The sequence below is a fragment of the Jatropha curcas genome, chromosome 3, assembly GCF_041381405.1.
Source record: "Jatropha curcas cultivar XTBG-Jc1 chromosome 3, XTBG_Jcur_1.0, whole genome shotgun sequence".
Classification (NCBI taxonomy): Eukaryota; Viridiplantae; Streptophyta; class Magnoliopsida; order Malpighiales; family Euphorbiaceae; genus Jatropha; species Jatropha curcas.
Window position 1 is genome coordinate 30,354,444 of NC_143153.1, and position 27,510 is coordinate 30,381,953.

Genomic DNA, 27,510 nt, shown 5'->3' on the forward strand with positions numbered 1-27,510 from the left:
TGTAAAAGATATTCTAGTGACACACTTGGTTCTAATTTTGAATTACTATTTATTTTCAATTTATAAAATTATATCTATTTAGATACTTTATACCATATTTATTGGCTCAGGATAATATTTCCGTAATTAAATTTTTCTTAAACATTGTAATTATAATAAATTTTATTTTTTGCAAAAAAGAAAAAAGTAACACGATGAAATAAAAATGTGAAATCATTGTTTAAGCACTTATATAAAAAGATGAATAATGTATCACAATTATTGAATACATACACAGTAATTAAAAAATATGTAAAATTATATTTAATATGTGTAACTTCATAAATTATTGAATGGTCTAATAGTTCAATTTATATTTCTTATAAATAATTTTTATAAAATCCATTTGCCAATTTATCTAAAGAGTTTTTTTATATTCCTTTTCGAAATTATTTATTTTTTTATATTAAAAAATGTACTAGAAGGTAAAATATGTACAATTTGTATATGTATTTTTTTAATACAAAATAAATACTTTTATTCTGTTTAGTGAATTGTAATGAAATATAATATTATATAATTAAATATATTTTTAGTGTTATATATTAAAAATAAATTTGGTTATAATATAATTGGTAATTGTTCCACCAAATGGGGCATAAGTATTGAACAAAACTAAATATAAAATTCCTGAATAGAGCTTTTATTTAGTCAAAAATTTTCATATTTGAATGTGAAGGGTAAAATTGTCTTCTAGCTTGAGAATATGGGATTGGGAGGGAAGGTAAAAAGCGTTGACCGTGTCAGCGGAATAAGAAAAGCACGCGCCAGCCAGTGTGGTGGTGTTGGGCATTTTTATCTTAGTAATACTGGAAAATATCAAAATATACTGACCAATGGGATCTTCTGGTTACTACCAATAAAAAGCGTCTAATTGTCAACAGGTTTTGAACACATGACGCTAACTCTGTTCCAATTCTGATTTTTCCGGTTTTTTTTCCCTTACAGCAAATACTCTAGTTTCAATAATTATTATTGTTTATTTTCCATCTAATTTTTTTTAATAATTATTTATAAAATATAATTATAAATCTTGTAAAACAACTAGATAATAGTATAAGAAAATATAAATATATTTAACATAAGAATATATGAAATGAGATAAGTAAATCAACCTAATTTTAAATACATATTATATGGATGAAAAAAATATTTATTTTCACGTAATATCAATAATAACATTAAACTATTCAGTATAAATATATATATATATATATATATATATATATTGATTATTGTGCAAAAAATTTATTTGTATTTAATATATAAAATATATTTTTGAAAATATATAAAATCAATCAAGAAAATATATTGGATATGCTTGTAATCCATCCTGCCCTACTTCCACCCACCTTGGCCATGCACATCCACTAATGAATATGTTGGTGTTATCTGTTGTATTGAATTTCATGTGTATTAGGGGGGAAACAGTACACTTTTTTTTTTTTTTTTTTGCTAAATGGACAATTAAAATATGAGATAAAGGGAGTACTAAACACAAATAAGTAGTTTATATATATATATATATCGTAAATAAGAGTAATATAATCAATTTACTCAATAATTTATTATAAATTAGACAAATTAAATTATTTTTTTAAAGGAGAGAAAAGTGCAAATAAGACAATTATTTGTGGAGAGATAGAATAAATAACTAATATTAGCGAATACTTCAAATTTAAACCTAGAAGCTAAAAGCTAATAATCAGTAGAACAATTAACCGCTATTACCTAAAGAAAGTATAATTGCAATTTTAGTATATGAATTTTACAAAATTTTCTATTTTTGTGTATAAATGTAAAAAATTAACAGTTCGGTGAATCAATTCTTAATTTTTTTAACAATTGAATTTATTTTATATATGTGAACAGCCGAAGATTCATGTCAAACCACTAGGTCCCACTTGTTTGTACTTTTTTTTCTTATTAGGTGCCAAATATTTGGTAGGCATAAATACGGTTTTGGTTATATTATTATAATATTGAGTAAAAACTATTTAATATAATCTAACAATACATTATTTTAGTTGCATTTATGTAGAATTTATTTTTCATTTATATTATTTAATAAATAAAACAATTTTTGTTATAATTTTAACGAGTGATGTAAATGTATTGTATTAGAAGGAGTCAAAAATTAGTGGTGCGAGAAAAGAAAATGGGGGAAGGGAAAATGAATGAAGTTATACGCAACTCACGAGAAAAATGCAATAGATAAATAAGAAGAAAGAGTCCAAAAAGGGACAACTCATGAAGGAGAAAGTCGTTAACGCTCTGTTTGTTTTTTCTTTTTAACAAGACTAGAAATCTTACTATAAGAAAACAAAATATAAATATGACATAGTAAATTTCTATATTTTTGTATGAGAAATCTCGCTGTAAATCGCTTATGCGAAGAATAGAAAATTTTAACATATTTCGAGAGATTCAATCCATTTGACAAAATAATAGATTTGTTGAAACATGTTGGGTTAATGGCTCCATACTCCTAACTCTTGCCATTACTAAACATTTATTACTTTATATTATAATTTATAAACTCTAATTTTGTAAACAAAATTCATCTTAAAATACCGCTGGATTTTCACTAATTGACCGTCTGTTGGGTTTTGCGTTGGAAAAAGATGAGAAAGAGAAATTAAATTGAGATCCAACGCACAACGAACGAACCTCTTCTGTTTCTCTTTCTAATTTGCAATGCATTATTATTATTATCAACTTATCATAATTGTGGCATTTCTTGTCAGCTGTCACAAACATAGGCCGTACCCTTCTTTTGCTGTCTCTAATTTCTCTGTCTGTCTCCGCACCCTCTCTATCCTCTTCCTACTATTTTCATTTATTTATTTGTTTATTTTGATTTCCTGAAAGTTATACGTCTAATTCAATTTGAGATTTAATTATATTCAAATCTCTTTATTTCTATTTATAGATATATTTAATAAGAATTGAATTCAAAAATTCTTTTCACATACTTGATTTGTATCGCCTAATGAGCCAGACTGTGGATTATACACTACACTCTTTTGTATCGCCTAGTGAGCCAGACCGTAGATTATACAATACAGTCTTTTGTCCTTGATGCCTCTTAGTTACATTCACATCGAGTCTCTCATTTTCTATTTTTTTAATATTAAAGGGAAATGTTTTTATATTAATTAAATTTGAATTTTGACATTCAATTGTAAATAAATTAGTACTTCAATTTATAAACTTTTAATTCAGATATTTCAACAATTATAATTTTTGTTAATTTGACTTTGAATGAATTAATAATCACAATCTCATTTTCTTTAAGATCAATATTTAAATTAATTGGTGCATTTTCTTGAAAACATCTTATTTTCTCATAGATATTTATACTTAATCAAATCTAATTAGTGTGTTTAATTTGATGAGATAAGCTAACTTTACATATGAGGTAATTTTAACTTTTAATTGGTACCGTCCATAATTTTTTCTTTATAAGGGTGCGACAAAAGAAAGAGAAAATGAAGAGATCAATTTTATGACTATACAACTCGATTTGAATTTGAACAATTTATGATATATGCTTTAAACAACTACGAACCACAAACTAAATATATAAACAACAACTATATAGAAATGTAGATAATTTATTAAAACTCTAATATTTCGCAATGCAATAATGAATTCTAATAGGGTCAAATTATGGAATTTCATCATTGTCCTTGTGGTTACATATTTTAACATCATTAATGCCATCATCATATGACATTTTTTCCACTAATATTATCATCAATTTCACATGGACATGTACATATGTAGATCACTTATTTGTGGTCAATGATTAATTTGACAATGACAACTTAATTTTATCATTAGAGATCTAGTTTAATTTCCCTTAATCATAGCCAAAGCTTATGAAATGCATGAGCTTTTGCACATGAATTACACTATCTAATTGCTTCACCAAATCGGTTCACTTGAAATGTACAATATATAATTGCTATTCTATATCGACAGAATAATAAATGATTATGCCTCTTGCAAGAGATAATTATTCCAAATAATAAAAATTAGAATCACAATATTTGTTGTAGAAATCCAAATGTTGGGATTAATTTATCAAAAAAAAAAAAAAAAAAAGATTTACATATATTAAAAGGGAGGAACTAGACTTCAAGCCTCCGTTGGGAGGCCACAAATTAATAAATAAAAAAAGGAAAGCAAAATTAAGGGCCAATGTGTAAATAACATTGAAAAAAAATATAATATTTACGGGAAAAGATTGAATTTTAAAAAATTTTGAATCCATAATATTAAATAACTAACAATAAATAGAAAATTATGGGAAAAAAAAAAAAAACATTAATGATATTATCCTCCCAAACTTTTCTCCCTAACAACCAAACCTAATTAGTTATAGTATATTATATAGTACCACCAACCATCAGGAGAAGCAATAATTATGATACAACATAACAACTGTACCATTTCACCTCTTATTTATTTATTAAAAAAAAAAAAAAAACACTTATTTGTGTATACGGTGAAAATTGATTACCAAAACACACTGATGAATGGTCATGATTTTCCAGAACACCACTCAATTGAGTTGCTTCGTCTGTTGGCTGTTTTTTTTTTTTTTCAAAGCCCACGTTGCATCTAAATGTAATCAATCAAGGACAAGAATTATTAAAAAAAAAAAAAAGAAAAAAAGAAGAAGAAGAAGAAGAAGAGGAGGGTTGGTTGAACTTGGCATCCACCGGAGCAACAATGATGGGAGCCATGGGTTTGACTAATGTGAAAAGAGAAGAGACACACACCATCAAGGCATCAACAACCTGAATCAATCGGTGGCTCAGTTTGACTAATCCACACCCATCCAATGATTTGAAAAGGCTCAAATCATTAATGTTCTGGGTCTATTCACTTTTCGCATTTCTGCTCCCCGTTTTATGTATTACTCATATATACATATATTTCTTCAGTTTCACACTTTCCACTGTGTATAAAGCTGGTTACCTATAAACCCGGTTGGCTTGAATTGGAAAATCCAGCTTCATCATTGCTTAAAATTATTATTTTTTATTTGGTCATATATAGCCCGGAACTCCACGTCTTTTGGTATCTTCCATTTGGGCCTTGAGCCCATATCTATTAGGCTCTTTATCCACTTCCCATAAACATGATCTACTTATTGGAGCTGGTCTATCTTAAGTTTTGGGCCTGTCTGCTCCTTGTTTCGAATTTAATCATCTGCAGCCTACTTTTGGTACGACCGACTACAATAAAATGGAATGAAAATGAGAATCGATGTTTTTATTCTTATATTTGGTATGAGAAATGAACTATAAACTTCGATTCAATTCCTTTAATTGGTCCTAGTCTTAATTTCCTCTCTAAACAAATGAATAGAAAATTGAAAATTGAAAAGACTAATCCACATATGATAGCGTTCTCATTCGTATCGTAGACCAAAAGTAGATTTTCTTCATACAGTGTGTTTTTTATCAATTATCATTCAAAAGTGTGTTTTTTATCAATTATCATTCAAAGGAGCATTCAACGTTTCAAAACTTATTCATAAATTTATTTTTATATATAAAAAAAGAGAATAACATTTCAATTTCAAAGCTTGGAAACTTCTAGTGGGGTGGAGCCAATTGATTTTGCAGTATGTGTATATCTATTTTAATTTATTTCACCGTCGATTTTCAATTTTCGATATTTTTCTAAAATTTACTAATCCCTCTATTATTCTAAAATTAATAATTCTAAAATTAATAATTTTTGTCATAGTATTTGTTTTAAAAAACATTACTTTATCCCTAATGTTTGACTTTGCCAACTGTTTACTCATGGCTGTCAAATGCTTCGTAAAAAGATGAAAATATCTGTGTCTTTTCATAAGGCTTAACCGAAAATTACTAAAAAGTCAATGTGAAGTAGTAGTATATATTAAAAAAAAGGGGATGAAGTGGTTAATTTTAACACAATATAGGAATATAATAGTAATTTTAATAAAAGAAATTATAATGTAATAAAATGAGCGCCGTTGCCTAGTGAAATACCAAACAAATCCTTGAACTGATATACAATCTCACCTTACTTTTAAACAAAACCCTTGTTATTCCCGGCTTAACGGCTTCTTCATTTGCTACTGGCCGCCGCACTCTCCGCTGCTCTCAGTTTCTCTCTCCATCGCCACAATCAGACATGAACCATAAACACGCCAATGCAATAGCCACCGCGCCGGAAAAGGTGATTTCCCCTCTATCGATTTCTTAATTGTTTATAGAACCTGAACTCTCACACTAAGATTAGGAACTACATAAATGGCGAGCAGGTGCTTGTCGAAATTGTGAAGTTGATTCAAAGGCAAGAAAGAAAAGGTACTAAGGGAGGCTGGAAGGAGTTCCTAAAGGATCATGATTCGAAGTTCGGGTCTAGTATAAGTGACCCAGCGAAGAGGTCCCGTAAGACTTTGATTTCGTTTCTACACACCTTTACTGAGAAGGATGACTTGAAGGTGATAAATTAGGTTTTGGTTACAGACTTACAGTCTATGTGTCAATAGTTAGTTAGCCTGTTAATATAACTTACTACTTCCTACAACGGTTGTATTCTTTTTTCTTAAATTTGTTCATTTGTGATTCTAGTTTGTGGATTCTGTTCTTCGGTTGCATGCGAATCGTGAGGTATTAGAGCAAATAAGAAAAGAAACTCCAGATAATGAATCACCTGAACAGGTATATAGTTTGGAAAATTGTGGTATATTATGAAATCGATATGCTTGTTTTATAGTAATATGTATGATTGTATTCACTTTGAAGTTTTAGCATCTGGTTAGTGAATTCACATGCAGTAAATGCCTCCCTTCTTTATTTTATTTTTCCCAAAAAAATCTCACTTACTGATAGGAATGCATTTTTAGGTCCATTTGGTGATAGGCCTTATGTGACTATAATTTTGCTGCGGTTTTGAGATTTATTGTTTTAATTGTTCTTTTGAGACAGTGTATGGGCACCCTTTTTTCCTTTTTGATTCTTAACTATGTTATTCCCATTATAATCATGGTTAATTTGCGATTGTGGCAGAGCAGAGGCTAGTCAGTTTAACTGTTGAACACCCATTTTATCTTTCAAAGTATGCGTTTCCATCATATGATAAGGTTTGCAGCTGACTTCTCAGGACTTCATGCATTATATTTTTAATTATTGAAATTGTTTCTTTTTTTATCTAGTTTAAGCAAGATGCTTCATTTAAGTGATGATTATTTTCTGCTATAATTTGAACTTATGCTTTACCTAAGTAAGGAAACTGCTTTTTTACTTACTCAAGGAGTAGTAGGCAAATCCTGTCCTTTTGATTTGCTTTCACTTTCTCTGCACTCTTCCATTCAATTCATAAGCTTGAATAGGTTCTAGTTATTATTCTCTTCTGACCTTCTATTGTCGGGTCCTCTCTTTTTGAGGTTAGATACAATATAATCTTTGAAGTTATGTGGATGCCCGTGATATAATATTTATTGCCTTCACTAAGGATCATATTGATATCTAGAAGTAGAATGTTAATTGGCTTTGGAACAATAACACTGGCCATATTAATTCAGTTTGCTTTTGCTGGTTGTGATGCATATTACATTAATCCTTCACTGTTTCTTGAAATGACATTGTATCTTGTGTCTTGCAGAATTGTTTATAATTTTGTGATGCTAAGTTATCTGTAGTTATTATGCATTCATCAGTCTGATTTAATATAAAATGAGGTTGTCTCCTTTTACTTTTTTTGTATATTTTGTCAAGGTGTTGGTAATTTACTTGTTAAATATCATCTGGCTTTAACACTTCTAGTCAATTTGGCTTGTCTTGCTTTTGACCTGTAAAAATTGGCAGCAGGACTGGATAATAACAAAGCTCCCTGAAAAATCCAAGTTGATGAGCTCGAATGCAATCATTGCTATTGACTGTGAGATGGTTCTTTGTGAAGATGGTACTGATGCTTTAGTGAGAGTGTGTGTTGTGGATCACCATTTACAGGTATAAATCGTTCTTTATGTTAATAGAAATGGTTAATTTAGAAAATATTGATTTCCATTTGGCACAAAAGAATTAACTTTATGCTGGCTTCTCAGGTCAAACTTGATGAAAAAGTAAACCCTTGCAAACCAGTTGCAGATTATAGAACTGAGATTACTGGAGTTACTGCTAGAGATTTGGATGGAGTGTCTTGTTCATTAGCAGACATACAAGTATTACTCATAATTTACAGATTTTCTTTTATTATCATTTATTTTCTTCATCTGAAGGTATTTACTGCATTTTGGTAGAAATCCATGAAGAAACTCCTACAGAAAGGAACTATTTTAGTGGGCCACGGTTTATATAATGACCTGCAGGGTATGTCAACCATTGTTTACTGATGAGCTTGTTTTAAAGTGGTAAAATAAACTTGCTATTTGAGCTTAGTTGCACTTCTGTGTCATACTTTAATCTTTTCCTTCTGTTGGAATTTATTTATGCTTTATAGCACTGATGGTAGACCATCAGAGAGTGATTGACACGTCATTTATCTTCAGACGTTCAGATGGACGTCTTCCTTCTTTAGACACCTTGTGCAAGGTCAGTTCCTATCCTATTAATAATTGTTATGGTTATGCTGCAGTAAATTTGTCTTCTTTTGTGGCTGGAACATTTGACCAAGCAAGATGTGATTGTTCTAATTTGTTTTTGCCTGTCAATTAGTTTTATGCTGAGCTATTTATAGCAGTTGCCTGACATAGTTTGCCAATAATCCGGGTCTTTCTTGATTTCGACGACTGCTCTTCTGTCGTCAATTTAAGACATTGTTGATATGATTTCTTTGTCTGAATGAAAAGTGTGTTTCCATGTTTAATTCTTTCATGTATTTTTCTGACAGTCTGTGCTAGGTTATGAACTTCGCAAAGAAGGTGCTCCACACAATTGTGTAGATGATGCCTGTGCAGCAATGAAACTCATTCTTGCCAAGGTCGAACTCGGAGTTAATACTGACATTCCATTGAATCATGAGGATGTAAGTTATGAGATATTTGTTCTCTCTAATTTTTGACTGGTGCAAATCTAATAAGCAATTTCTTTTCAAAATAACAGGTGTTGGAAGGTGAAATGGCAAAGCTACTTCTCCATAATATACCAATTAATGTCCCCATCAAAGAATTACATGGAGTTTTTCCTCAGAAGTTTATAATTGAGTCCAAGGTTGAGTATATCCTGTTTATTTCTTACTCTTTCTATAGAAGACTCTTTCTTAGTGTGACTACATGAAATGCAGAAATACCTCTCTAGAGGATACTTGGCCTCGTAGAGCCATGTCTTCTGACGAAGTTATTATTCAAATGAACTTGACCCCACACATAGCCTTAATTGTATAGTTCAAAACTTGAAAAATTTCTTTTAGCTGCGGAAAGCTGCTAAAATATTTTAGACAGCATTATGGATACTTGGCCTCGTAAAGCCATGTCTTCTGATGAAGTTATGTTCAAATGAACTTGAACCAAGGGTACCTGTAATTATATAGTTCAAAACTTGAGAATTTTCTTTTAGTTGAACAAAGCTGCTAAAATATTTTAGTTAGCACCATGGCTGGTAGGCTATTTGTGTTGTGTCTGCCAAAGTGTTTTAGACAGCACTGTGGCTGGTAGGCTAATTGTGTTGTGTCTGCTAAAATACTTTGGGCAGCAATATGGCTGGCAGGCTATTTGTGTTGTGTCTGCTATTCGTGCATTCTGAACCCATCTGATTTTTCTGAATATGATTTCTTAACTAGTAGCGGTAAGGTGTGGTTTTAAAAGCAAAGGATGGGAAAAGTTATTGACGTTATGATATTTTATCAATTCGATACAAGAGAAAATGAGGAAATGTACATCTGGCTAAGACCAGCTTTTATATCTCAGCATTTAGGATATTTGTTAGTCTCATATGCTGTGTGCATTGGTTTATCAAAGGATAAATTTTGTTATTTCTTGATGAAAGCCTCATAGTAACATGCATCGAGCAATCAACCAAAGGTTTTATTTTGAAAATTTTGCCCTGTTTAAAGAGAAAATCAGTTAATCAAAGGTTTAATGATACCTGTGAAAATAATTTCTGAATTCGTGGACAACCTACAAGTTCAGTTTTGAGTGAATTTGACCAAGGCTTCACGCACAAACTTGTTGGTTTGTGGGTTGGGAGAAAATTGCTGCCATTTAGTTGAATTTCCATTATTTCTGGTTCAATCCATATGACTTGCTTCGCCACTGTTCCTGTGTACTGACTTCATTCAATGTCTGAATAAGCCATTTCAAGTTTTCTAACGTGGTGAATGGTTTTAATAGCAGCCGCCTAAGAAAGCTCATGGAGTGAAATATTCTGCACTTGCAATATTTAAAAATTCACAAAAGGCATGCCAGGCATTTGAAAACTTGAATGGGAGACTAGAAAAGGTACTTGCTAATATTGATTATGCTGTACTGTGTGAATGAATGAGAAGTTTTCTGCTCTTTACAGTTGTTGAATGCAAAATAAATACCTGTTTTTGTTATATCAGGACAAAAATGGACTGCAACAGAAAATGATTACATTTAAACTCAACACAGGAGCAACTGCTAGTATATTTGTTCGTAAAATGACTCATGATAATTCTCCTCATCAAGGTTCGCTCAAAAAGAGAGTTTTTCAAGGTGAGGAATTAATTGAATCCAAGAAACTGAAGACTGATGATTGTGATGATCATGTGAAAGAGATTGAAAGATTAAAGGGAGAACTTAGAGAAAAGGATTTAAATAAGTGCGATAACCACTTGAAAGAGATTGAAAGACTAAAGCAGGATCTGAGCGCAAAGGATTTTCAAATCTCTGCACAGGATAAGATCATAAGTAAGCTCAAGAAAGAGCTGAAAGAAATGAAAAAGAAGAGAAAAGGACACTAATTTTGGTCTTGTATTTTTATTTTTGATACATTTGGAGTAATGTATTCTCATTTTAATGAGATTTATGTAGCGATTTGAGGCAGCTTAATACAGTGGTTTCATCCAGTATTCTTTAATATGCTATGCATCTATGCTTTGATGATGCGCGTATGAGAGAAAGACGTTAAAGCTGTATTAGGCGGTAGAATTATTTTTCCCAATTAAAATGAATGAATAGAATCAACCAGCACTTATCCAAATCCTGTCATCTTATAGTAAAATTCCAATTCAAATGCAATGAATGAAAAATTTGTGCTATTGCACTTTAGTTGTAACAAAATACAAATTTAGTTCAATAATTTCTCTTTCATCCTTTGTATTATTTTTTTTTTCAAAAAAAGGCATTCAATTTTTCATTTATGCGGATTATTATTATTGGATTTGTTGTGTATAAGACAGAGCTGAAAGTGTTTTGGTAATTATTTCTCAAAAATGTACTTAGGTCCCCATCCCTAAATAATGACAAATTGGCGTATCACATTAAAGGGACGAATCACAAATTTACAATTTTTTTTTTTTTTTTTTTGGAAAAGGAATAAATTTGCAATCTAAAATGTCCTTGATTTCCCACCAAGTCTCCGGTCAATGGTGACCAAAATTGCTTTTGCTTTCTGAAACTTTTACCAGACCTTCTAGTGCTTTTCTTACATGGCCAGACGATACAACGCATGGGTCCACCCTCTTAAGTGCATCTGCTCCACACTTATATCGTATACTGACCCCACAAGTCATCACTTTAAACGGCCACGATTCATTTCCTTGACTTCGTACCACGCAATCCACGCTTCCCAACTATGCGCGTCTATGACGGCAGTAAGTGCATGGTCGGCCCTGGCGATTGCGACGAGGACACGCACACCCTTTTGACGGGGCAACCGAATCAGAGCGACGCACCTAATTCACAACTTCCCATTTATAATTCTCTCTACTACTGAATCCCCCAAGTCCAGAAACAATAAATCGAAAACTCGGTCAAAATTTCTCTTTTCAAGTGGCGCGTGTCTATCACTTTGCTAATGGGCCAGTCCGCCTCAACCACAAACTCTTCCGCCAATCGAGTTTTAACTCCGGCGTTTCTTTCTAGCGAATCGCCTCAGCTCGTTGAGGAAATGACTACTGATGTTGATTACACAGAGTATATTCCTGATGAGTGTTTGGCGTACATTTTCCATTTCCTGTCTGCAGGGGACCGGAAACGGTGTTCCTCAGTTTGCCGGCGGTGGTTATTCGTTGACGGTCGTAGCCGCCACAGACTATCCCTTAATGCGAAAGCGGAGATTGTGTCGTACGTTCCTAATCTGTTCATGCGGTTCGACTCTGTCACTAAACTAGCTTTACGTTGTGACCGCAAATCTATGAGCTTAAACGACGATGCATTGGTTATGATCTCGATCCGTTGCCAGAATCTAGAGCGCGTTAAGCTCCGCGGCTGCCGCCAAATCACCGATGAAGGTATGGCTGCATTTGCTAAAAATTGCAAGAAGTTGAAAAAGCTCTCTTGCGGCTCGTGCGCTTTCGGTGCCAAAGGCTTAAACGCGGTGCTCGATCACTGCGCGGCTTTGGAGGAGCTGTCCATTAAGCGGCTTCGAGGCATCCATGACGGAGCCGAGATGATTAGGCCAGGTGCCGCAGCTTCGTCTCTGAAATCAATTTGCTTGAAGGAACTGGTCAACGGTCAGTCTTTTGAACAACTTGTAGTCGGAGCTAAAAAGCTTAAGACCTTGAAAATTATTCGGTGCTTGGGTGATTGGGATAAAATACTTGAAAGTATTGGAAATGGAAATACTTTCTTGATTGATGTTCATCTAGAGAGGATTCAAGTGAGCGATCTTGGACTTGTAGCGATTTCAAAACGGGTAAATATGGAAATTTTGCATATTGTAAAAACTCCTGAATGTTCGAATTTTGGTCTTGTTACAGTGGCAGAGAATTGTAGACAATTGAGGAAGCTCCACATAGATGGTTGGAGAACTAATAGGATTGGAGATGAGGGTTTGATTGCTGTAGCCAAACACTGTCCTAATTTACAAGAACTTGTTTTGATTGGTGTAAATGCAACACATTGGAGTTTCGCAGCTATTGCTGCTAATTGCCAAAAACTGGAGAAGTTAGCTCTTTGTGGGAGTGGAACAATTGGTGATCATGAAATTGCTTGTATTGCATCAAAATGCGTGGCATTGAAGAAGCTGTGTATAAAGGGGTGTGCTATTTCAGACATTGCAGTCCAAGCACTTGTTTGGGGATGTCCTAATTTGGTTAAAGTCAAGGTGAAGAAGTGCAGAGGAGTGAGTAATGAGGTTGTGGAATGGTTGCAGGAGCGAAAAGGGTCATTAGTTGTTAATTTTGATGCCAGTGATACTGAAGGTTTGGATACTGGTCTTAGTGACGTTGTTGGAGCTTTAGAAAGTGGAATGGAGTTTCCTGTAATGGTTGGTCAAGTAGTTGTTGCAGATAATTCATCAAGTACAAATGGGAGATTGGCTTTGTTAAGAGCAAAGCTTGGGCTTTTTGCAAGTAGGAACCCATTAGCTTGTGCCTTTACTAGATGGTCAGGTAATGAACATGCTAATCCAAATAACAATTTGTGAATGATCTTTGTAATAGTTATATTTTGGGGCTTTGTATACAAGTTTTCTTTGATTTTTGTTCACACACTGAGATTAAATGAAAACAACAAGAAATATTTTGTCTTTATTATTGCTGGTATATGTGAAGTTCATCTTATATTTGTAGCATTTCATTGACCCTCTTGTTTGTTGGCTTTTTAGTTGTCTTTGTATGAGCAATGAATCCTTTTATTATGACCTCTTTTCTTTTTCAAATTTATTGTTATATCAAACAATTGAGAGTATTTGCATCATTGCATTAGAAAGGACAGTTGCTGCTGTTGATGAACCATCTGACCCTAAAATACCGAGAATGATGATGAAGTATGAGTCATTTGCTCTTGCCCTTCCAAAAAATTTTGGTATTTGATTTGAAAATTTGAATCCATTTATTGTATTGTGCTTGGGAGGGAAATGAACAATAAACAAGCCACTGCAATAGCCACCGGGCCGAAAAAGGTATTCCCCCCCTCTGTTAATTTCTTAATTGTTTGTGGAAACCTAGCTCTCACACTTAGATCAGGAACTTCAAAAATGGCGAGCAGGTGATTGTCGAAATCGCGAAGTTGATCCAAAGGCAAGAAAGAAAAGTACTAAAGGTGGCTGGAAGGAGTTTCTAAATGCGTATAATCTGAAGTTTGGGTCTAGTATAAGTGACCAGCGAAAAGGTCCCGTGAGACTTTGATTTCGTTTCTACACACCTTTAATGAGAAGGGAGATTTGAAGGTGATAAATTAGGTTTTGGTTACAGTCTATGTATGAATAGTTAGTTAGCCTGTTAATATGACTTATTACATCCTACAAAGGTTGTATTCTTTTTCCATAAATTTGTTCATTTGAGATTCTAGTTTGTTGATTCTGTTCCTCTGTTGCTCGAATCGTAAGGTATTAGAGCAAATAAGAAAAGAAACTCCAGATAAAGACGTTTCATATCTTTAATATGCTTGATGTAATTGTATTTATCAAAATCCCTCTTGATCTTTATCATTTTTTTTTTCTCAAAGAGCTCGTTTGAGCAAGTTCCTTGTACACTTTCAGGCTGCAATGTAACCAATGCTTCACTCACTTTCATAATCTTCTTCGTCCCCAAAGGTAAAAACTGAAGCATCAGCAGCAATTGCCTTAATGTCACTTGCTTCCACTGAGCCCAGGTTAGGAATCTCAAGGCCTGAGACAGGTTTCTTAATCCCACCACTGGATGTTCCCTCGGATGCATTAACATGCGAGGGTTCTCGACTCCCAGTAGATAATTGCTCAGTTCCCTGTGTTAAGCTCTTAATTTGCTCTTCTGTGATGTTTGATGTTTGACCAGATTGAGGGGATCCAACTCCAGAAGCATCAGCTTTGCTGCTCTTTGGAGCACCATTTTCTTCTCCGTCACTATCTGAGAATACATCATCTTCATTTTCGGAGAATTTTCTTTGGTTAGAATTAGCTGCAACTCCATCATTTGACTTGGAAATAGAGCCTAAGCTAGTACTGGCAGAATCAGCTTTAGGCCTTGGTGGAGTACCATCGTAGTCAATCATCACAACTTCAACCTGGAAACCTGGTGAAGGCAGTTTTCTCTGAAGAAACACAGTCAAGACGCATCAAAAAAATGCACCGAAAAGTATAGAAATCTAGCCTACCTACTGTCTTGAATCTCGAGTATTTGCTGAACCAGATAAATGGGGAAAAACGAGGTAGTTATTTACCTTGTCAAAACAATCAAGTTCAGATGCGTCTAGTGTTTTTCTGTTTTCTGTCATTGTCGTATTTAACCAACTGATGACCCAAAAAAATAAAAAAATGATATCTTCAGTTTTAACAAATACGGACAAACAAAGAAGTGACTACAGGTCTTTTGTAAAAGATGACGACTGTTTTTGCACATTAAACAGAAAGATAAATTGGATAAATGGCTAATTCTTTCAGTATAACCTATTGAGGGAAAAAGTTATCAGTATTAGAATTTCAAATAGGGTACCAGTAGAAATCTCCTTGGCGATCATGAAATTGAATTTTGAAGTCCCCCATCAACTCTGTCAGGCCTGGCTCACCTGGTAGAGCAAATACCAAAATCCCCTTCTTAGGTGCACTAATCCAGAAATCTTCCGGCTGCAAAAGTTGATTCAGCATGCTTGGATCAGAAATTTAAAGTAGGATTAGCACAGAGGTGACATTAATAACCAGAACAAGCAATTAGACCATAATCAAACAGCTTGAGTAAAGATCTACCATTAAATCCTTAGTTTTGGGATGCTTTTTTGTTGAGAATAGAACCCCTGTGGATAAAAGAAAACTTCTTGGTTTACACATTTATATGCCACAAAATTTAATGACAAACTAAATGAAAAACAAATGAAAATATATAGCCTTCCAACATTTAAAACAAATGATTTTCTACCAAGAATTTCTGATGATAAAAGAACTCAATAACAATGCTGGTAATAACAATGACAACATGCATGCCAGTTGGAGCAAAACCTAACTCAGATGCTACTCAATAATAGAAGCCAATGTATGGACACAACACTGAAATGAAAAGGAAAATCATTTATCTAATTTGTTAACTTAGCTTTATAATCGAACTCAATGCTTGTAATGCTTTATTTATTTAAATTCTATAGATTTAGGGCAATTTTGGGTCTTTTAAATTTGCTTGAAACATTCTATTATCAAATAGAATTAAGGAATATCGACAATTTTCAAGTATAAAAAAAGTTTCTGATTGCAGTGAAATTACAGAAATTTGGCACTATAAATATACAATGAGCTCTACTGACTTGAATACTACGTGGTCAATTTAGAAGATAATTCAGGTAATTGTGGGACAATAAAATGCTGAGAAAGTAGGTTTACGCTATACATTTTTTTTTTTCTGCAAATTATTAATGACAATGTTAACACAGTTAATGAATATGAATTTGCTGAAGGAAAGTCATTGTACCGCTATGATTAGAGATTGTAATAGAGGGCCTTATCCAATAAGGACACTTGTGAAGCCGAAATCCCCTAAGCATGCACCTGTGTGACTAAAATTTCAGTAACTCGGTGAAGAAAACTTTATGAAGTTTGAAAGATAACAAATTATACCTTCGTCCAGGCTGATTTTCTCCATTGAAGTATGTTAAGATGCGTTCAAAGTATTTGACATATCTCTGGGAAAAGCAGGAAACAGTTACTCCTTTAGTAATGCAAACGTCAATCTCTTAAGATACATATAAAAAAAATGTCCATGAATGGATTGACTAACAATCTGACTTGGGAGAGTTATAGCCTTTCCATCTATGCATCTTTTCTGGTTGAAGTAATCAATGGCTTCATTGGCAGTTGGGAAGAACTGCACAAAGAAGGCAAAGAAAATAACTGTACAATAATGCATTGGTCATACAACTCTAACTCCAGATGAGATAGTGTTAGGTCTCACCTTAAGGAAAAGAAGAAGGCTACATATCATTACACCTGTTCTGCCCATACCAGCTTTACAATGTACTACCACCACATTTTCAATGTCCTCTTTCAACCATGAATATGCACTTTTACAAAATGATATTATGAGGTGAATGGGAGGACAATTATGGTCATCAAATGGGAAACATGCCACCTGGAAAAAACGCATGAGGAAAACCATGCTTAGAATCTCAAAATCATTCACCATGGAGTTTAATGCTAAAATTTGCATACTATGCTCACTAGCCATGGTATCTAATTCAAAAGCTGAACAACAATGCATCAGTCAAACATTTGCCATTCCTTGTATTACACTAATTTTCGACACAATAGATCTCCATAATTCAGTAAGATATTGACACTAGCAGATGACAATTATACTCGCCAAGTCATTTCACAATGCGTTCACGTCATCACAGGAGTTTTTGTTGTCAAGACAATATATAGGAGCTTTTGTTTTTGCAAGATGCTAGTCATTGATTGTTCAGTCAAATGCATCACAGGAAGTTCAATGATTATCAGGAATAGTGAAATCCCAAATTCAAATGTGAACCTTATTCTTAAGACTTGAAAATTCAATTTATAAAAATATGAAGAACTCCTAACTGCGTTCACTATGAAGCAAGGGCCAAAATCTTACCAATAGTCTTGAATATCCTTTTTTCTGTGTGTATACAGAGAGAAAGAAAACCTTAAACAATTTATAAAACATACAAATTTATGACCTAAAATCAGTATTGCAATCAACTCATATACTGCAGCAATGACTTCTATTAACCATATATGTTGCACAGAACGACAAGAAACTGATATTTATTAGACCTAGTATGGAGATTTCTAAATTTTTTCCGATTCACTATGATAAAATAAATGAAGCTCCAAATGTCGTCCTAATTTGATCTTGAGATAAAATGTAATCAGAATAAGGCAAATGAAGATGAAGAAAACACCTTTCCCCCAAACTTGGCTGCATCATACAATCTCTCAGAACAAAGATTATACACTTTGTATTTTCCCTGCATAAAGAACAAGTAGATATCATCAAATTAAGACTTTCAATAACCAAAGCCTAGGTCAGAGACATGCCCAGCTAAACACAAATTTGATCATTTGATGAATAAAATAATGACAAAAGGCACAAACAAGAAAAATCCATAATGATATCATACCACATTCCTTTGTTCTGCTAACTATTTTGCACTTCTAGCCAGTAAATTCAATATATATATATATATCCATTAATGCATGAAACACACATATACAAATTTTACCTTATGATGAGTCTCTAAGAAACTTATCACTTCTTCCATGTGATTTCGATAGAACCCCTGCATTAGTTTTCCAGTTTATGCATTATTTAGATGATAAATCAAATTTCCATCACGTGAACTAGATAATATTGTTTACCTCAATGAATCCAAAAAGCCCAGAGCTTAAATCACCAGCAGGGAATCCCATAGCAATTATATTTTCAGTGATATAAGCCATATCCAAGTCAAATCCTCCCTCCTGTAAATTTACTAAGATGTAATCAGTCACATTTTTTGCCAAAAAACCTATTATGTAAAAGCAAAACCTATGGTAAAGAAAAAGAGGTGGAATGACACTCTCAGCGTTTAACTGAAAACTAATATACAATTTATGAACTTGCCAATAAACTAATACTAAAATAAAAGCAAAATCGCAAAAACAGCAACCTGAGTAAGCTACCTGATATCTGCGTTTATTTTGAGATACAGCATGGCGTGCCTTGACCTGCATAGCCTTCACAGCACTTCGAGATGAATCAACCAAACCTTTAGTTAAAGATTCAAAAACACCAGCTTGTTCAGATGCTGCATTGCCTTTAGAACTCTCATTTGGTCCTGGGGCTGCTGAAGCAAAATGCAATCCAAACCCACTAGTGAGACGAGAAAATGCAGAAATCCCAGAACTTGCACTCTGATCTGTTGGAGGTCGTGTTGGCTGTGGTAGGTTTGAACTTCTCTGAGATGATACACTAGAAGCAGGTGATTCACCCACCGTATCATCATGCCTAGTGGCATTTTGGGCAGCAGGCTCAGTATTGGCAGCTTTGGCAGGAGACCCACTATTAGAAACTTTCACTGGAGGCTCAATGGAAGAAGCTTGAGCAGGAGGTTGAGCAGATGAGTCAGCAGATTCAGAATCCATTAATCAACTATCAAGTCTAAACGCTGGCTGGAGTTAGAAGCCGAGTTACAGAATCTGTAAAATGGCAATTACAAGAAACTAGGAACTAAGAAACTTCGAGACACAAATGTAACAATAAAGTTAAACAAAATTTCAAATAAACACTAGAACCAATAATGAGCTCAATTAGATGGAAGCTCAATTATGAGATTCCAACAGAAAATTATCAGCAACAATAAGCAAAAGTGGCAGATCAAATAGTAAATTCTACATTATAGCAAGAGCAAACTATTGGAAAAAGCAGATTATCTGACAAAGTAGAAGCATTAGCAAGAGCTATCAAACCACCCTCGTACTGAAGTTGATGTACCCACAAAATTTGACTGAGGCATTTAGTATTCCAGGAACTGGGTTTTTAATAGATCAGTAAAACATGCTAAATTGGAGAAATACGCGAAAAGGAATTGAAATTTGGAAATAGAAATAAAACAAATATAAATAGTATAGCATTTCGAAAAATGTGAGAATAAGCAATAGCCTGTTAATGGCTTTTGGACCGGCGGATTCAGTGAACAAAGAAGAAACACACGCAGAACAGCTGAGATCTGATATCGAATCTTCAACAAGAGAAAGTTATGTATATATGTTTTCGTGCTCGAATTTGCAAAAAATATATAATGAGACTTGAGAAAAATTGCAGCATTGGATCAGTTAGTTACCGGATTTGAATTCAGCTTTTCTCTTTCTCTGTTTGCCGGGAAAATTAAACGGGAAAAAAGAAGAAGAAGCTAGAGCTGGTCGTTGTGAGAGAAGTGAAGGCATTCCGTTGATTTGCGCTAATCTACCAATACCATACCACGCTCATATCTCCCCGCTCTCTTCGGTCAAAGCTCAAAATTGAAAATTAATAAATAAATGAGTAACTGTCTTAGTTTTTCTGTAATATTTATGGGCCAAAAGCCTGCTTTAATGGGCCGCTGTTGTTGTACTTTAGTGGGCTTAGGCAATTGTGGAGAATATTGGAAATATTTGTAGCCGACCTGTCGTCCGACGACCACGATAAAACGTTTTCAAAAGAACGCACGAAACGGTGTTCAATGAAAACAAGAGATGAAGAGGAATTTGTCGATAAGGGTAGTTTAGTTTTTCACTCGATATTTAATGAAAAAAAATCATTTTTTGAAGGTATAATGATTTAAAAATTATTAAAATTGAATGGAAAGACTGTTTAATGCTTTATCTTAAAAATTAAAAAAATTTAATATATAAAAAAAAATGAACGAATTAATTAACTTTGTAAAACTCGAGAATGAAATAATTATTTTTCATATAAAAAAAGGCAAAATAAAAATGGTATAAACTTATGAAATTTTAGTGACCCGACCCAGGTCTCAGAAAACAACACATCCACGGGACTGTTGAGAGACTTTGACGCAACACAAACACTCTCTCACAGAAGAGCCCAAAATCAGGAAACCACAGCCATAGACGGAGATACCATTAGATATATATTTAGTTATTGACAAACATACAAAAGAAGAAAGAAATTCTCAATTTCTGGGCCCACAATGGAGACCGGCCAGTCCAGTGGAGCCCTATCCGGCGACAATCTCTCTTCCTTATCATCTACCCCGGCCACCATCATTTCCCGGTGGAGCTTCGCCGTGTGGCGGCGTTACCAGCACCTGCTTGATAAGACGGTTCCTCATATCCTTTACCGATGGATCTCTTGTCTCTTCATTGCGCTTATCTATGCCATACGCGTGTACATACTCCAGGGCTTCTACATAATCACATACGGTCTTGGCATCTACATGCTTAACAACTTGATAGGGTTTCTCTCTCCTCAGATTGATCCTGAGATCCACGATGGGCCCACACTCCCTACCCGTGGATCCGATGAGTTTCGCCCCTTCGTTCGCCGACTTCCCGAATTCAAGTTTTGGTACGATTTATCATTCTTGATTTTCTCTTTGTTTGAATTTGTTTTTAGTTCTTCTACTGCAGTTGTTCGTCCGTCATCATATTTGTTGGTTAGTTACTATGGATTTTCTGATATTTGATAATGGGTGTGCAATTAGAGTTGAAACAAATGTTTTTGCGACGGAATTTGAATTTGATTTGGGGTTTTTTTTAGGGATAGATCAGAGAGATCATTTAAGTTCTTAATTTATTTCTTATGAATAATGTGCTGCTGAAACTTGTGGTGTGACGATTCTTAGAGCTTGGTAAATTGTTTGTGTGAATAATATCAACGACAAAAAAGGCAACCATGAAAATTTACTAGACAGATAAAATAAAATAAGTTTTGATTCTGAAAATATTTGATGTTTTACAAAATGGCGGAGGAAAAAGAAAAGCAACCAGGAGAATATCAATCTATGAGTGAGGGTAGAGATTCTATAATATCTATAGACTGAACTAAGAGATGGTTTGCCTTCTGAATGAGTGGCACTGGCAGCAGCAATGAGATTTCACCTGATAAAACAAAGCTGAGTGACTCTTCACTGCCTCATAACAAACATATCCCTTTGCTTGACCGTTTGTATGATCTTGTGTTCTTTGTTTAGATAATGCCCTCTTGGGTGGCAGTTGTTAAGATTTTGTGGTTTATCTATCATTTTTATATTTCTTCCCATTTTGATGTTGCTGTGAGACCTATAAACATGATGCTTTTGGTCCAATTATTGAAGTTCCTCTTTTTTGGTCATGATTTAAGGTACTCTATCATCAAGGCTTTCATCGTTGCTTTTATCATGACGTTCTTTGTCGTCTTTGATGTACCTGTCTTTTGGCCAATACTTCTTTTCTACTGGGTGTTACTTTTTATTCTCACTATGAGGAGACAGATAATGCACATGATCAAGTACAAATACGTTCCATTCTCTTTCGGTAAACAGGTAATACAAAACACTGCATTCTTCAAATCTATTTTACAAAATTCTAAGCTTCAAATGAGCCAAGCTAAAATTTGCAGAGCTCAAGCTTAACTTTAGCTTGGGTTGCATTTACCTCATTCAACAAAGCAAATGAGTTGATTTTGAGCTCAGCTTCTTTATTCAAAATGAACCAAGCTTGAGCTCAACTAATTACTGAAACTGAGCCCACCTCAAGCTTGACTTGTTTAAGTATCGAACTTTTTTATTATTGATGACATCGCAAGCCAACCTTCAGAGTTTACACCTTCAAAGCACATTTGTTCAGTATTGGATTTCAACTTTTAACTAATATTGAAATTATAAATTGCATCTTGGAGTTATATAATACGTTTCTATTGTTAGCCTAGAGATATGTTAACGAGTCTTTTTAAGCTTAACTGTATCATATTACCACCAATTGATAGTAAGTTACCAAGTTTTCAGTATATTACAAGTAATTATAAGTTTTTATGTGATTTGGACATAATTGCAATTTGCAAATAATCATTACAGTATCATATGATATAGAACCTGTTATTTTTTATGAATTGGATGCATTACTTTTTGGAGAATATTAACATTTTGGTGGTATCAGCATAATTTTCATCTTAATCTAATATATCATCAAAAATGATTGTATAGTACTGATGATATACATAAGATGTGCATAAAAGAACTTATTTATTTAGTTGAGATTACTCGGAAATTATTTAGTTTATGAGGCTGTAAGTGAGCCAATTTGGAAGCTTCTAAATGTACTATCTCATGAGCCTTTAATAACTAATTGTCTCACAAACTTAAACAAGCAAACTATCAATTTAAACTTGACTTGATTATTAAAGAGGCTTCAAAATAAGATCTATCTTTGGCTCTTTAACCTTAAAGAATGAATTTCATGCAAACTTTTATTGGCCAAAGTTCAGGTAGCTAGCTCAAGAGTAACTTGACGAATAACCAACCTATTAATTCTATACCATTAGTAATTAAATTTACAACCATGGTTTTCTGATTTTAACTGTTATCATTCTTCACTTCTCTACAGCGATATGATGGGAAGAAGCCACCTTCAAGTGACAACATGCCCCTTCCTAGGGACTGAATTTTTCAGGTAGCTTAAACAATATATGATTATCTTTGCTCTTTAAAAGGCATTCTTGTGCCACTTGTTTGACTTGTTTATGTTGCAGGTGGATTGTGTGAGGGCTTTGGATGTTGTAGAAGTTATTTTGACAAATGACAGCTAATCTTGGTGCAACGAGTGATTATCTTTGTTCCTCTGATTCCCAGATTTTTACTTGGCAAGCTTGCCCATGTCATAGAGGATTTTACAAAGTGGTCCCTAATGTTATTTTCCATGAAGAGCACGGTGTATAGAGGGCAGCATACTACATTTCTTGAGCCAAATTGTTAATCTAACGACTTGTAGTTCAAAGAAGGATATGCCAGCCAAGGAATGCAAAAGGATTATTGCTAAAAATTGAGTTATAAATTGTTATTTATTTCGTTGAGAAAGCCTTGTTCTTATTTAGAGATGAGCATTTTTTTAATGTGATATTTCTCTATCTTTTGGATTGATGTCTCTTGTCACAAATTCATGCATGCCTTCTCAGCATTAGAAAAAAAAATTGTTATCGTGAATTATTTGATTGGTTCATGGTAAAAGTTTATAGATATTTCTTTTATGCATACGCAGTGGAGCTTCAAATAATGTCTTGGCCTTGCAGTAATTGAGCAGTGGTCTTTGCAAATATGAAATAACCTAATAAAGGTTATTTTTCATGCCAAGCAGATATAGGGTACTGTAGAATACTGGAAAATATAACGAAACTCTAATAACATTTATCAAATAGGTACAATAAAAAATTGCATGTTTGATAAAATTGAAGGAATTTTGTTGAAGGTTTGCCAAATAAGTGGTAAGAAACAAGCAAGCAAACAAACCAAACCTGTCGTATAGTTCCATTATTTTCTTGTGAAACAATCAAGTTAGACTATTTTGTTATGAAATGGCATTCAGCAAATTTTTCTTGTAGGCTAAATATTCTTATTTCAGCAACTACAAGTCCAAAGAAAAGAGACAGAAGGCTCAAGAAGCTGGCTTGTAATAGCCATAAACTCCATAGAAAGTCTGCGCAAAGGTAAGCAACAGCAACACAACAGCAGCAACTAATGAAATGATCGCCCAAGGATTACCGAAATAGTTATGTTTGAGACTAGCTCGCCAAGTATTCCATCGGTGATTATAATACTGGTTAACATCCTGAGACAAGCGAGAAAGGTAACTGTTGTTTATGTCAAAAACCACCTCTTGACACAGTCGGTTAAAGAGATCTGCAACTTCTGCGTCGCTGCCAAGCCAATGTTCGATTATTCCACAGTAATGAAGGTAAGCAACATCTTGTGGTGAGTTTATTAAATTATCCATGAACACTATATATGATGTAATGTCATTGCTGCAATCTAAATGGCATTGCTCAAATGCTATCAGATTAAGGAAAAGTGACCTAGTACCATCATGGATTAGAAGACGAGGCATTCGAAGAACACCATTCTTGAATTTTATATCCCAAAATCTATCAGTCTTCCTTTTCTTAAACTTGATACCTGCTTCTTTAAGCTCTGTAACACAGTGAATCAATTGTGTTCGACGTTTATCAGCAACTCGATTTGAATTTGACCATCTTTTGATCCAAATTCTTGGAACAGGCGTAGGCCCTCTGCGAAGAAGACTTGTTCGGAAAACATCAAGACAGTGCAATCCTTCTTGATCTGCTAAAGGATCAAATGTTGCATTTGAATATCCACGAGAAGATTCTAACTTACTCTTTTCGCTTTTGGTCAATGGCTCATCTGTTGGCATTAATGGATCAAAAAATCTTAATGCAAGCTTAGCTACTATTCCTTTCATGTCAGGACGATCAAATTGAAGACCAAGTAAGCGATCAAGAACAAAGAGTGGAAGCTGATTCTCCAACATTATCATGTCTCTTTGAATAGAATGCATAGATCCACGCATAGCAAAAATAGGATCATTTCTTGCATAACCCAATTGTTTAAATCCTTCTGCAGCACCTCGAAAAAGTTCAAGAACAAAACAACCATCAAGAACCATCATTTCTACAAATTCATTACTACTAAGACTAATTTTGCTTTCGTAACAAGAACGAGCTTTCTCTTCGAGTTCCCTCATAGAATCAAGAAAAAGCTCTATATCTTTATTGGTACGCTTTAGCATATGGTGAAGGGAACGCCATTTATGGCAATCCAGTTGGCGTAGACGTCTCTTTCCATGGTGGTAAGGCCCTAAAGAGACAACCTGAGGAACATAAGCCTTATCATCTCCTTCTCTTAAGTAATGAGGAACTCTGTATATGCATAATTTCGCCCATGAATTTGCTTCTTCATCGTGGCTAGCTTCTTCCAGTTTTTCTTTGATGGATATAACCCATTCAGAATCCGGTGAGGCAGTTTCATCTTTAATAGTGTCAGGTTCTGATGGTGTTTGTTTTTGTAGCTCTGATGGCGTCTGTTGAGGCTGCTCTGGAAATTGAACCAATTGGGTACCTGAAGATGGTGTTGGGATCGCAGATTCTACTGTTTCTCTAAGTTTTAGAGTGATAAGGTACCAACTGAGAAGTTCTTTGTTGTAGACTGCGACCATTTTTTTTTCTTGTTTCAGGAAAAGCAAATGGTAGATTTGGTTTTGATTGAAAGCTGCAAAGAATGCTACTCAATAAATAAAATTACAGGAGGAATTGTTTTCATCTTTTAGAGACTAAAACCTTGATTGCGTAAAGTAACGAGTTATCCAAACATCATGATTAAAAAAGTTATTAGGATTAATTTGTTAACTTCACTATTGCCAGATCAAAAAATTATTATTGCCAGATAAATATTGTTTGTTAATTTCAATATTGATAAAATAGCATTTATTGGCCAAAAAAGTATTAATGGAAATGCACAGAAAAAAAATTAAGTTAACTATTTAATTTATAAATGTAATTTTATTATTTTTTATGTTAACAAAATATTTTAATCTAATAAATAGAATTTTATCAAATATTAAATGAAAAAAACATTTTATAATTCATTACGCTAAAATATTAGGAACAATCTTTTTGGCCGCTTGAAAAGCACATCCCTTTCTTTAGAATAATAATTTTGAGATACTTTTTTTCTTTTTTTTTTTTTAGAAATAGATGATATGTTTCTTTTTTATTACTTTTAAGGTGTTTTCAATTGTGTTCCACAACTTTGATAAATCTAATAATTCTTGCAAAAATAATTGGAGATTAGTCTAACATTAGTAATAATCTCTTATTTAAATTATTTTTTCCTTGATACTCCAAAAAGAAATCTATAGTAGAAATTAATAATAATTAATTAGTTTTTTTAAAGAGCAATAATAATTAATTAGTAGTTTAATAGTCTAGTAATGTATTAAAATATTATTCTTGCAAAAATAATCATAATTATCTAGAATTTTTTTGTGAAAAAAAAAAAAAAAAAAAAACTCCTTCAATTATTCAATTGAGCATATAAAATCTTGCTAAACTATAATTGACCAAAAATGTATTTCTCGAATTACCTTTTTCTTTTCTCTCTTTTTTTTTTTTTGTTTTTTTTTTTTTTTTTAATTTTTCACGTGCTGCTTAATAGATCTAGGGTTATCTCCAACAATGCAATTATGAAAGTGGGGGACGGAGGTGGGAACATAAATAGATTGAGAGTATGCAAGTAGGCAAAGTCTGAATTAAATAATTAAAATATAGTTTTTAAAAAAAAAAAAACTCTTGTTTAACAAATTAGCATTTAAATATTTTAGTTTTTTTGGGGTCTTACATTGACCTTATAATTACAGAAATAGGGAAACCCTTTAATCATATTTTTATAGCACAAATACAATTAATTATACAAAGTCAAGACAACAAACAAAAAAATTGTCAAAATAGAGCTATTTTTAACAATTTTTCAATTAATTTTTAACCATGGCAATACAAGCAAAGTCTTGTTGAATGTACAAAAATGAAAAAAAAAAAAAATTGGGAGTAGAAGAATGCAATTTCTAGATAACTTGCAGGTGGAACGTTTACATTCTCAATTTTAGCATTACTCTACCTTTTTTTTTCGAAAAAAAAAAAAAAGGAAAATCAAAATAATCGTATAAATGAATTGGTCTTTCCTAATACGAAAACAATCTAATGCTGACCCACCTAAACGTCATTAAATTATTCGGACTAGAAGCAGAGACCAAACAATACCCATTCCAGAAATTTTGTTACTGCTAATGTTTTTTTTTTTTTACGCATAACTCTCAAGTTGTAAGAATTCAAATTTTGCTTGTCATTTTTCAGGATTAACGGTGTTATATTGTGTAGGTGAGTCTTATCCTTATATATAATATC

General features: G+C 33.3%; 5 protein-coding genes across 8 annotated transcripts; 3 read left to right on the forward strand and 2 right to left on the reverse strand.

Annotated features, from left to right (window-relative positions):
- The first annotated feature begins 6,103 nt into the window (after positions 1 to 6,103).
- SDN3 (small RNA degrading nuclease 3) lies at positions 6,104 to 11,072 on the forward strand. Of its 4 annotated transcripts, none has more exons than XM_020681596.3 (12): positions 6,105 to 6,267; positions 6,353 to 6,535; positions 6,666 to 6,755; positions 7,109 to 7,177; positions 7,902 to 8,045; positions 8,141 to 8,257; positions 8,336 to 8,405; positions 8,536 to 8,627; positions 8,926 to 9,060; positions 9,138 to 9,245; positions 10,367 to 10,471; positions 10,576 to 11,072. In XM_020681596.3, exons 1-12 carry the CDS (start codon positions 6,223 to 6,225, stop codon positions 10,954 to 10,956), a joined length of 1,539 nt encoding a protein of 512 aa, XP_020537255.1. In that variant the 5' UTR covers positions 6,105 to 6,222; the 3' UTR covers positions 10,957 to 11,072. The 4 variants fall into 4 exon arrangements, with proteins under 4 accessions (XP_037495545.1, XP_020537255.1, XP_037495546.1 ...); XM_020681597.3 differs by having other exon boundaries at positions 6,106 to 6,267; positions 7,905 to 8,045; XM_037639617.2 differs by lacking the exon at positions 6,666 to 6,755 and having other exon boundaries at positions 6,104 to 6,267.
- Positions 11,073 to 11,857: 785 nt separating this feature from the next.
- Positions 11,858 to 13,689, forward strand: SKIP2 (SKP1/ASK1-interacting protein 2). Its single transcript, XM_012223914.4, has one exon. The coding sequence runs from the start codon at positions 12,012 to 12,014 to the stop codon at positions 13,581 to 13,583; it is 1,572 nt and encodes a 523-aa protein (XP_012079304.1). The 5' UTR covers positions 11,858 to 12,011; the 3' UTR covers positions 13,584 to 13,689.
- Positions 13,690 to 14,512: 823 nt separating this feature from the next.
- Positions 14,513 to 20,091, reverse strand: LOC105639764 (phosphatidylinositol 3,4,5-trisphosphate 3-phosphatase and protein-tyrosine-phosphatase PTEN2A). Its single transcript, XM_012223913.4, has 13 exons — positions 19,907 to 20,091; positions 18,747 to 19,262; positions 18,444 to 18,545; positions 18,308 to 18,364; positions 17,987 to 18,052; positions 17,014 to 17,190; positions 16,840 to 16,926; positions 16,680 to 16,744; positions 16,534 to 16,610; positions 15,822 to 15,868; positions 15,571 to 15,701; positions 15,299 to 15,368; positions 14,513 to 15,169 (listed from the first exon to the last, which is right to left on the reverse strand). Exons 2-13 carry the CDS (start codon positions 19,206 to 19,208, stop codon positions 14,660 to 14,662), a joined length of 1,851 nt encoding a protein of 616 aa, XP_012079303.1. The 5' UTR covers positions 19,209 to 19,262; positions 19,907 to 20,091; the 3' UTR covers positions 14,513 to 14,659.
- A 481-nt stretch (positions 20,092 to 20,572) lies between these two features.
- Positions 20,573 to 23,680, forward strand: LOC105639763 (protein RER1A). The gene is made up of 4 exons (XM_012223911.4): positions 20,573 to 21,132; positions 21,907 to 22,087; positions 23,148 to 23,213; positions 23,293 to 23,680. The coding sequence occupies exons 1-3, from the start codon at positions 20,756 to 20,758 to the stop codon at positions 23,202 to 23,204; spliced, it is 615 nt and encodes a 204-aa protein (XP_012079301.1). The 5' UTR covers positions 20,573 to 20,755; the 3' UTR covers positions 23,205 to 23,213; positions 23,293 to 23,680.
- Positions 23,681 to 23,954: 274 nt separating this feature from the next.
- LOC105639762 (transmembrane protein, putative (DUF247)) lies at positions 23,955 to 25,883 on the reverse strand. The gene has a single exon (XM_012223908.4). The coding sequence runs from the start codon at positions 25,764 to 25,766 to the stop codon at positions 24,192 to 24,194; it is 1,575 nt and encodes a 524-aa protein (XP_012079298.1). The 5' UTR covers positions 25,767 to 25,883; the 3' UTR covers positions 23,955 to 24,191.
- Between the last annotated feature and the right edge of the window lie 1,627 nt (positions 25,884 to 27,510).

Bases quoted from the DNA above. Each gene is read 5' to 3' on its own strand.
- SDN3 (XM_020681596.3), top strand. From the start codon at position 6,223: ATGAACCATAAACACGCCAATGCAATAGCCACCGCGCCGGAAAAG. The intron at 8,258-8,335 runs GTATTACTCATA...GCATTTTGGTAG, and splicing joins GTTCATTAGCAGACATACAA to AAATCCATGAAGAAACTCCT. The intron at 8,628-8,925 runs GTCAGTTCCTAT...TTTTTCTGACAG, and splicing joins CTTTAGACACCTTGTGCAAG to TCTGTGCTAGGTTATGAACT.
- SKIP2 (XM_012223914.4), top strand. From the start codon at position 12,012: ATGGGCCAGTCCGCCTCAACCACAAACTCTTCCGCCAATCGAGTTTTA.
- LOC105639764 (XM_012223913.4), bottom strand. From the start codon at position 19,208: ATGGATTCTGAATCTGCTGACTCATCTGCTCAACCTCCTGCTCAAGCT. The intron at 18,053-18,307 runs GTAAAATTTGTA...TTCTTTATGCAG, and splicing joins TCTTAGAGACTCATCATAAG to GGAAAATACAAAGTGTATAA. The intron at 15,869-16,533 runs GTACAATGACTT...TTTTATCCACAG, and splicing joins TACAATCTCTAATCATAGCG to GGGTTCTATTCTCAACAAAA.
- LOC105639763 (XM_012223911.4), top strand. From the start codon at position 20,756: ATGGAGACCGGCCAGTCCAGTGGAGCCCTATCCGGCGACAATCTCTCT. The intron at 21,133-21,906 runs GTACGATTTATC...TCATGATTTAAG, and splicing joins CTTCCCGAATTCAAGTTTTG to GTACTCTATCATCAAGGCTT. The intron at 22,088-23,147 runs GTAATACAAAAC...ACTTCTCTACAG, and splicing joins CATTCTCTTTCGGTAAACAG to CGATATGATGGGAAGAAGCC.
- LOC105639762 (XM_012223908.4), bottom strand. From the start codon at position 25,766: ATGGTCGCAGTCTACAACAAAGAACTTCTCAGTTGGTACCTTATCACT.